Genomic DNA, 11,161 nt, shown 5'->3' with positions numbered 1-11,161 from the left:
TTTAAATTACTAAATTATTTTGATGTGATCAACGTTCGGCATCTTCTCTGTGTTTTGTAATGTTATATAACTTGTTTGTCTCTATTATTGCTTATGTTGTGTTACCCTAGTGGTCGTAAGTTAATGTTGTTGAACTTCTTTTTGCTTATGTCGCTATTATAACTCTTTTCAATGATGCCAAAAGGGGGAAGCTAATCAGGGGGTTAATTGTTATTGCTACTTCTTGTTGTTGTTCTTACCATTAACACAACACAGAATGGTGAAGAAGGTGCGATTCTCGGGGGGAATATCAATTAGTGGGTTTGTCATGCATCAAATGGGGTATTCATTTTTTGATGATTTTACAAACATATTCGAGGAATCGAGATAGAATGAGATACGATGCGGCTCCTTTACAGCCACATGTGGTCAACTCCCCCGCAATTGTAAAAGGTACAGATAATTTGTACAATCGTGGCCTGTTAAGATGTACTTAGCTACAGAGGCCAAAACTACATGGAATGTCTCTTTCACATCATCCTCACATGTACTCATATAAAAAAAAAAAAAAAATGTACAGTAAACCTAATACTTTGCAGATCAAAAATCATATATTTCAAAGTGTCAGCCACCACTGTTTTCCAGGTGCTCTCAAAGAACAAATCTTCAACAAACACAAGGACCAGATCCCAACACTGAAGATATCTTAAGTGCTTAGGTTTGTTAAGTCTTTGTATTTCCTCATTTATTTGTATTCCTACGCTACTTTCAAGAAGATGCCATTATGGGGCCATTGTCAACCTTTTCGCTTTACTTAGCTAGAGTTAGTCAAGGTGTGTTCTTTGCAATAGAGTTATTGTAATGGTCTTACAATAGAGTTGTTGCAAAGGGGAAGGGATTCCTGGGTTACAATAGGTTGTAATCTGAAAGTTGCTCAGTTTTAGGAAGTTTGGGAAATCCTACTCCGGTAGGTCGTGGTTTTTAATCCCTTGAGCAAGGAATTTTCTACGTAAATATCTTTTGTTATTTGCTACGCTTTACTCGAGGAGCAGAGATAGAGAACCTGATTCTCTATACTGTTTGGTGGACTCATATATTCCATCACATGTAGACCCTCAGGATTTTTCAGTCATCTCGCGCGAAGGTCCTTGCAAGCCCCTTGAACTTTCTGCTTCTACTTTCCCACCCAGGGTTGTCCCTTGCGACTTAGCACACATGTCGTAACGAGAGGTCCTGGACTTCTTTTGTTCTTCTTATTCCTTATTCCTCTTCACTTCAGTATTTGGCCATGGTCTCCACTACAAAACCTCTCCTACTCAATACCATGAATATTATAATATTCTTCAATCATCTTCCTCCCCTTGTGTGGGTCGCATGAACATGGGATTGCTCCCATGAACATGGGATTGCTTTGATAACTTTATTTAAGAAAGAATTAGCCTAAATATATATAAAAAAAATTCTAACAAAATTAGCCTAAATATATAATTAAAAAAAATCTAACAAAATTAGCCTAAATAAGTTATAAAACTTACGAGGATTTACACTATTTCCATGTGAATAAACTACTATACAAATAGCCAGAAAATCTGAATTTTCATGGCAAACAAATTAAATCGTTTGCCATAGTAGATTACCTGGTGATGACAATAAAAAGATTGCTATATATTTTCTTTGTCTAGAAAAATAATTAGATCATTTGCTATAAGTATATATTTCATGACAAAATCATTTTACCAATATGGACAACACAATGAAAATTCATAGTAATAAGTAATAGTCCTTAGCCACAATATAAGGCTTCTAAAATTTTAGCTCACATGCCAAAATTAATTACGGGTGCTAACCAAAATATTCTAAAATTATACATTAATTATGTATATAATATGTATATATGTCGGCTATTATTTGTTAACGCGGGCCCAAAAATGTAATATCCCTATAGCCCCCGTCCAACAACCCCCCCCCCCCCACCACCACCACCACCAACAAATATGTAAAGCTTGTAGCTAATTTTTAGCTATACCATTTCTTGCTACAACATTATATGAAAGAAATCATCGGAGCTAAATTGTTTAGCCACAAAAATATTCATAGTTAGTACGAAAATATTAAATATTAAAACATATCACGTTTATATGATTGGATACGAAATTCATAATTATATGACTATGAACGGTAATATAGTAAAAGTGTATCTTGTTTGTATGATATATTATAAAAGGTAAGGGGTCGTTTGGTAGTTGGTTAGTATTATGCAGGTATTAATAATGCAAGTATTAAGAATATAGGTATTAGTGATATAGGTATTAGTTATGCATAAATTATTTCTTTAAACGTTGGTTTGTTATATTAAAAGTTAATAAATTGTATATACTTTTAAAAATTAAAATATTGTTTTACAATTAAAACTAGAATTAAAATATTCTATTTTTTACAATTAATTAGAATATTATAGTAAAATATTATATTAAAGAATTATATAAAAATATTGTTTAGAAAAGGAAAGTATTTAAGTGGGGAGTGATAAGAGTAACATTGTCATTTCAAATTAGTTATTCTACCTTTTACCCCGCATGAATTAATACATAGATTTCCTCATAACTTATACATGTATTAATTATACTGGTTTCTAAATTGCAAACCAAACGTCGTAGTAATTTTATACATGAATAACTTACTTCCTAACTAGCTACCAAACATTGTATAAGTATGTAGAAATTAATACATGAATAAGGTGTCTTTTTACTATAACATGATATAAGTTCTGTAGAAATTAATACATGAATAAAGTCTCTTTACTAGCTACCAACTGACCCCTGAGACTATTAAAAGATTACCCAACTGGACAAAATATTACTTAGGAGTTTATAGGAAATTCATAATTATATGATTATGAAAGGTAAAATATTAAAAGCATATCCTTTTTGTATGATTATGAAAAGGTAAAAGAATCAAAATATTACTCTACTGGACCAGATATTGTTAGGAGTCTAAAATGGTAATGTCATTACCAATTGATCACTCTAGACTGTAAATGCCTAAATAAGAAAATGATTGGGGATAATAATATTTTTGGTCCCTCGGTTATTGATACTTTCTAATTTCAGTCCTTGCAATATATGAATTGATACATTTAACCTTTAATTAATTTATAAAAAATCGTAGTAATAAGTAATAGTCCTTAGCCACAAAATAGAGCTTTTCAAATTTTGGTCCATAGATCAAAATTAATTACGGGTGCTTGCCAAAATATACTAAACATATACAATGGTTATGTATATAATATGTATATCTAGACTAATAAACAAACAAAAAAAATGCCAGTTATTATTTTTTAACGTGGGCCCAAAAATGTAATTACCCCCCAAAATATGTAAAGTTTGCAGCTCACTTTTACCTATACGATCTCTTGCTACAATATTTTAAGAAAGAAATCATCGTGGCTAAAGTGTTTAGCCACAAAAATCTTCATAATTAGATAAGAAAATATTAAATATTAAAACATGTCCTATTTGTACGAGTATATAGAAAATTCATAATTATATGAAATTAAAACTTAATGTCAAAAAAAAAAAAAAAAAAAAAAGGAATCAATCAGAATCTTGAAAAAATAGGGAAATAGTGAATCAAGATCTACATGGATCCCTATCGTTATCTCTATCCACGGAGATGACTTTTTTGACTGGTAAAATATTAAAAGTATATCTCGTTTGTATGATACAGTATAAAAGGTAAAAATATTAAAATACTACCCTATTGGACTAGATATTATTTAGGAGTTTATAGGAAGTTCATAACTATATGACTATGGATGGTAAATTATTAAAATCATATACTTTCTGTTTATTTATAAAAGGTAAAAGTATTAAAATATTACTCTATTGGTCTAGATATTGTTTAGGAGTCTAAAATGGTAATGTCATTATCAATTGTTCATTTTAGACTTAGATGATTGCTTCAAATGTCTAAATAAGAAAATGATTGGGGATAATAATATTTTTGGTCCCTCAGTTATTGATAAATTATAATTTCGGATCTTGTAATATATGAATTGATACATTTAACCTTCAATTAATTAAATGTGTGTTTTGATCCCTTTATATAGGAAATATATTATATTTGGACAATTTTCAATTATATATTACTCTTAGATACGTAGCAACATTACAAGCATAATATTACACATGGGTAATTTAATGACGGAACGATTAATAATTATGAAAATTTGTGAATATTCAGAAGCAAAAAAGATTTAAAAACACACATTTCACGTTATTAAAGGTTATATGTGTTTAGTTAAATATCATAAGATTTAAAATCAGAATTTATCGATAACTAAGGAATCAAAAGTGCTCCGGACTTCACACTACCATAAAATTTGACATATGCTTGACAATACCAAAAACTGTAGTGAACCAGCTAGATGTTACACATAACATATTATAGTTGCATGTGTTTGTCCTAATGGAAAATATTTTCTCGAAACAACATTTTTTTTGGTATTCGATTAACTTAATTGTAGACATTCTTTCTCCAAAAAAATGTATTTTGACAATGTCATCTTTTATTATGAGAAAAAAATTACTTTTATTTACTAGATTCTCATCTCGTATTTCGTGAGACTTACTTCAATCGATACATTATATTCAACCTTTAATTAAAAATTAGTATCATCAATCTATAATTTCATTACCTTTTCTTACACGACTAATACATAGCACAAACCTTTTTATCCATCCAGGTGTTGAAATTTAATCCAAAAATGTTTACTAAGAATATATTAGCATATTTTGTAGAACATATTATTCATAGAAAACATCTTTTTATCAAATGTACCTGTGTCACGAGTTAATTATTTGAACTTCCTAGCTCCGAAAATAATCATGGAATATAAATTTTAGCAACTTTTAACTTTGTAAGAAAAAGTAAAACAATTTCCTAAGAATCAGATTACCCTAATAAGTTTATTTAATATTTGAACTAAAGTATCTCAATAAACTTTTTTAGTAACAATATCTCAATAAACTTGAAATTTTTTTAATTTGACTATAGTAACAATTCATGTTTGGCATCTATAAAAGCGACACACCGCTTTTTAATCTTTATGTATTCTACTCCTAAAAAAGTGTTATTTATGTTTGAGTATCAAATATGGCTAGAAAGAGGCTTGGGTATACTATGAACTATAGTAAAAATGTAAGAAACTCCATCCTAGATAAAAGAGCAACTAATTTATTTAAGAAAGCAGAAGAGCTTTCTATTCTATGTGATTTACACGTCGCCATAATTTTTTTTAGCCCAGGAGAAATTCAACCCATTGTTTGGCAATCTGAAAGTTTGGCTAAGGAGGTATTAATGAGGTATTTAAATTTTCCTGAGGCCGAAAGGCTTAAAAAACTAGTTAAACATGAAACCTATCTTCTAGAAAAATTAATGAGCAAGAAAAAGGAATTAGCAAAATTCAGAAGATGAACGAGGAGAAGGAAATTGAACTTCTCTTCAACCAACTTGTGGAGGGAAGAAATATTAATGAACTTGACTCTAGAGAGATTAAAGGGTTTTTAAAGGCGACTGCTGCTAAGATGGATAAAATTAATGACAGAAAGAAAATCCTCAATCAACAATATCAGCCTTCTCAACCTCCAAATTCTCCCCCCCCCCCCCCCCCCAATTTCAAGTTCGGGAATGGAAATGTTACACCATCAGCAAGTCCAATGGAGTATTTGATCAATGACCCGTGGTTTGTTGAGACTATGGCTACTAACCAAAATGATTTAGGCTTAAGAGTTGGAAGCCCTACAGAGCCCGCACCAACTAAAGGCAGTGACATCAATGCTAAAGATGATGGAAATTCCAAGGACCTTGATTGAGAGTGTAATGTTTATGTTGTTCTATCATTGTTTTTTCGTGGTTCTTTTTTCATAGTGTTCATCTTAAGTTATTGCATTTTTCAATTCATTTCGTATTGTGGTACTTTTATTTCAGTTATTTATGAAGGTTGTTCTGTTTTGTTGGGAAAATGAACTAGTGTTGTTCAGTCGACCAAGTAATTTGAGTAATATTTTGGACTAGGTTAAATCTTTATTTTTAGTCATATTATGCTCTTTCTCTTCAGTTTAGCAACTTGCTTTATTTGATACAAATTGTATTTCATGTGCATGTTAAAATTTAGCAATTCTACTCTATGCAAGTCCATCTAATGAATAGCCTCAATCCTTACAAACTATCATAAATATTCGGATCTAAAATTTCACATTTCATAATCGATGCTCTTTCTCTTTTTCTATGTGATGCCTCTTCTTTGTCATTGTTTGTCATTTGTTCTCCTCCCCATCTTATGCTCTTCTCTGACCCTGCCTTTATTCTTCTATGTCGGCCCCTTCATCTCCTCGATAAATCCATCTCTTTGAAATGATTTAGCGTTTGAAGTCGTAGGTAAGGGTTTTTCAAATATAAAGTTGTACGACAGAGCTTTATTCGAGATGCTAAATATATGGTAGAGTTTGATGGATTTTAGGTGTTTGAAGGAGCTTTTCTGGTGGTTCACACTTCACACAATGGAACATATCTTTGGATTTGTAGTGATGAATGGTGTTTCAGAGAAAATAAAAAGTTATTGAGCACCTCACAGTGGAGACGTGGTGGTTGGTCTAACCTTGTTAGCGATTTCAAACAATTGTTAGTCACTTGCTGAACTTGTTATTTCCAGTTGTGGAATCACATATTATGTCATTAGTGTATAATCAATTCATACTCAATGAATGGTCAAAATACTAGATGAATGATTAATATACTAGTCATATGTGTGTGTGTATAGATATACACACACACACTTATTATATATTGAATATTTTCAAGCATAAATTAAATTCAGTGTATAATCAATGTATTCATTGTCTCCTCTTTTTTCGATTTTCACCCTTTTTAGCGTTTGGAAAAGATTTATAGATTGAATTTTGTGGCCTTTTAGGGTTGATAACCGGTGGTGGTAGAAACAAAAGGATTGACGGTGATTGGAAGTGAAGACGCGGGTTTCCTTCGGGAATTTACTAACTTTGGGTGGTTTTTATGTTTAAAGACAATGGGTGTAGTGGTGAAGAGACCTAGTACATTATTTGGGAGGTCAGCTAAAAGGGTATTTTTGGGCTAGTGGTGTTTTATGGCTACACTATTCTAACTGCATTGTGCCAACAGACTATTTGTAGTGGTGATATTGGTGGTGATGATGATGGTGATGGTGGTGATGATGGTGATGATGATGATGGTGGTGATGATGGTGATGATGATGGTGTGGTGATGATGATGGTGATGGTGGTGGTGGTGGTGGCGGTGGTGGTGGTGGTGGTGGTGGTGGTGATGATGATGATGGTGATGGTGGTGGTGATGATGATGCTGGTGGTGATGATGGTGATAGTGGTGGTAGTGGTGATGATGATGGGGGTGGTGGTGATGATGGTGGTGATGATGATGGTGGTGAGGTGATGATGATGATGATGGTGGTGGTGGTAGTGGTGGTGGTGGTGGTGATGGTGGTGGTGGTGGTGATGATGATGATGATGATGATGATAATGATGATGATGATGATGGAGGACAACCAACTATTATCAAAACAAAAAATGGTAAAAGAAATGCCCCTAACATACTGAAAACGACTTAAGTTTGTCCTCCTTCCATCAATTGGACCACATTCGTCCTTCACGTTATATTAGGGTTATTAATGTCCTTCCTTCTACCAATTGGACCCCAATTATCCTTAACATTAGTTTTAGGGTTAAACATGCCCCTCGGATTATTAGATGTTACATGTGTAGATTTAATAATTAAATAAGTGTCACTGATTTATTGATACATGTGGTCCCAACCATAAATAACCCGAGCCGTACGGGTTAACCCAGAATAACTAAAAATGATTTGTTCATACCAGTTCCTGTGGTACTTCATGTTTTATGACTGAACAGATTCAAAGACAAAAATGTCTTCACGTCTGAAGCCGCAATTTTTTATTAAAACTGTTGCAAACAAGCTATAATCAATTTCAAATCTAGGTTCAACTCAGTTTTTTCATCCTTTAACAACTATCTTGGAAATCCAGGGTCAATAATTTCGAACAAATATATTCATATGGTTAGATTATTTATGAATAATATCCACGTCTACTAATAAATAACTATCACCGATTTAATTAAAGTCTCACATATGTTATATATAGTTTCATTAAAAGGATGAAATTTTTTAACTGAAAAGGAAATCAGGGTTCAATAGGTGAAAGGAAGGCAAATGTAAATCATTTTTAATACATCAAGAGCATTTTGATCCTTTTCAGTTATCTAAAAATATGATACTAATTTACGTCACTTATTGATCGCAAGTAATGAATCCAGAACACAATTTTAGTCAATCATATTTATCATTAAATATTTCCCTCATTGAGACGAGAATATTATCTCATCAGCAAATCTACGTACTTTGGATCTCCTATTATTGTTATTTGAATCTTACGATTAATATCACCAAGGGGTATGATTGGATGGTTGCAATCCCTCTATCCTTTAACGAGAGGTTTTTGATTTCGAGCATTACGAATGAAAAACTTCTTGATAAGAAGCGTTTTTTACTCCCTTTTTATGAATATAATATTGCTAATCTGGACTAGCTGAGTTAGTAAATTTTGAATACCATGTAGTTAAATAAAAATAAATAAATTTTCTTAACTTTTTGGAAGTACTAACCTTTAGAATTTCTCATTAAACCGTCGTTAAAATTTTCTCAAATATAAATATTTCAATTGAAAAAGTGCAATGGCCTAACTAGTTGTTTCAAGTTCTAGGATTCATTCTCTTATATGAGACTTCACATAGGTTCATTTGGTTATTTATTACTTCACTATATGGATGGCACGGGTGTGTAGGAATACTAACAGAGATATGATAAGGAACGAAGTTATATAGGGTAAGGGTGTAAGTGGCTCTCGTGGCAGACAAGATGAGGGAAGTGAGACGAAGATGGTTCGGTCATGTGAAGCGGGAGTGTGTGGATGCGCCAGTAAGGAAGTGTGAGAGGTTGGCTATAACAGGAGTTAGGTGTCACGACCCAAACCGGAGGGCCGCGACTGACACCCAAGACCCTACTCAGCTGAGTGCCATACTACTATTCCATCCAGGAGTGACAACTTTTTGTGAACCTTTAATCTACAAAATGACACTTCCGTTAGGTAAAAAAAAAAATCAATAAAACTCTTTCGTCGAATCAAGGACTTCTCCCTTATCGTTAATTCAAAGAAAACCTTTAGTCACAATAAAATCTTTAAAAATAAAGCATAAAAACACATCGACCTATATGGTCGCTTTACTCAACTGTCGACATCTTGACGCACTATCCACAAGACACTGTCTGCAAAAGTCTCTAACATACATGAAATACCATAACATAAGTACCCAGACTCAGCAACACTCCGAACTGAGATGGAGCTCACCAATACAGTTGATAGCCTGGGAACATCCTATAGCCAATGTCTTCTACTCATCTGTATACACCTGCGTGGCATGAAACGCAGCCCCCGAAGAAAGGGGGTCAGTACGAATAGTGTACTGAGTATGTAAGGCATGAAATCAACATGTACATAAAATCCTGGAAGACATTTGAGACATGTCAATGAATGGGCAAGATAAATGAATCAGTACGGCTATATCAAAGAAACACATATATCTATAGAAATGCCACAACATAATCCACATCGTCACCTCTAAAACATCACCACATAGGCTACAGCGTCGCCCCCTGTCAACTGCGCCTCTTATAGATAAACACCACATCATAGGCCACAGCGTCACCCCTGTCAACTGTGCCTTATATATATGTATACATCACAACAAAGGCCGCACGTCCCCGCCACCGCCTATATATATATATATATATATATATATATATATATATATACACATCACAAAGAAGCCACACACACCCCCCGTCAATCGTGTCTTATATATACACATCACAACAAAGTGCACACACACCCCTGTCAATCGTGCCTTATATATATATACATCACAACACACACCCCCGTCAAATGTGTCTTATATATATATATATATACATCACAACAGCACACACATCACCCCCCGTCAATCGTGCCTTATATATATACATCACAACAAAGGTCATAGTGTCACCCCTCGTCAATCGTGCCTTATATATATATACATCACAACAAAACACCTGCGTCACCCCTCACAACCGTGCCTTATATATGTACATGAAGAATGAGAATTAGTGCAGTGCATAAGCAAAATGAAATAATAGAACTCGGTAATGTCACAAAATAGCTACATACATATATTATACTCATAGCATGCATGGGAGCTCAAAGAATGCTATGACTTTATCGGAGTGACGTAAGGTCGGTAACCTCCGATTATATTATGGAATAATCATCATCGTTCTATCTCACCTTGAAGGAACAATTATTATAAGGTGAGACCAACAACAATGAATAAAATCGAGAAAATCATGAAATAAGCTCAATAATCTCATAAAAGCATTGATCTCATAACTTGAGACTTTTAACCATAAAATCATCATCATCATAATCATCATAGAAAATATTCTCATCTTTGACATCATCATTATCATCATAAAAACATGTTCATCGTTGTTATCATAAGAGCTCACAGAATCATAAATCTCTGGTTTGGAAAATACGGACATTTTGGAAAATATTTATGAATTATCGGGAAATGAATCATGCCTTGGAATCATAAACTTCTATCTTTTGAAAACAAAGAAGTTATGGAAGCATTTATGAAATCGTACCATAGGGATCATGCCTTTGAAAAAAAGGGACGAGCCTTAACATACCTGATTGATCTCCTACGAATTAACGCTTATTCTCCTGAACTTGCAAATCTACACTCAAGAGAAATTATACTACCGTTAGACTTATCATCATATGCCTATCTCAAGTCCTTAAACCAAACTCATTTAGAATCTGCCAAAATTCGGGCAGCATGTCCCCTGTTTATATGCCTAGCCCGAAATGACAATCCAGCAACCAACAACAACAACAACAATACCAACATCAACAACAATATTACCAAACCAAATATATTCCATAAAACATCCCACACGATGTTTTTCAACATACAACAACAATATACATTTTCTTTCTTCCTAATCAAGGAGC

At 33.2% G+C, this 11,161-nt stretch overlaps 1 protein-coding gene across 1 annotated transcript; it reads left to right on the top strand.

The window, feature by feature from the left end:
- Window positions 1–5,450: 5,450 nt before the first annotated feature.
- Window positions 5,451–5,852, top strand: LOC132032121 (uncharacterized). Its single transcript, XM_059421910.1, has one exon. It carries the CDS (start codon window positions 5,451–5,453, stop codon window positions 5,850–5,852), a length of 402 nt encoding a protein of 133 aa, XP_059277893.1.
- Window positions 5,853–11,161: the final 5,309 nt, after the last annotated feature.

This window comes from Lycium ferocissimum, chromosome 9, assembly GCF_029784015.1.
Source record: "Lycium ferocissimum isolate CSIRO_LF1 chromosome 9, AGI_CSIRO_Lferr_CH_V1, whole genome shotgun sequence".
Classification (NCBI taxonomy): domain Eukaryota; kingdom Viridiplantae; phylum Streptophyta; class Magnoliopsida; order Solanales; family Solanaceae; genus Lycium; species Lycium ferocissimum.
This window is presented reverse-complemented; position numbering and strand designations above follow the sequence as displayed.

Coding starts and splice junctions, on each gene's coding strand:
- LOC132032121 (XM_059421910.1), top strand. CDS start 5,451: ATGAACGAGGAGAAGGAAATTGAACTTCTCTTCAACCAACTTGTGGAG.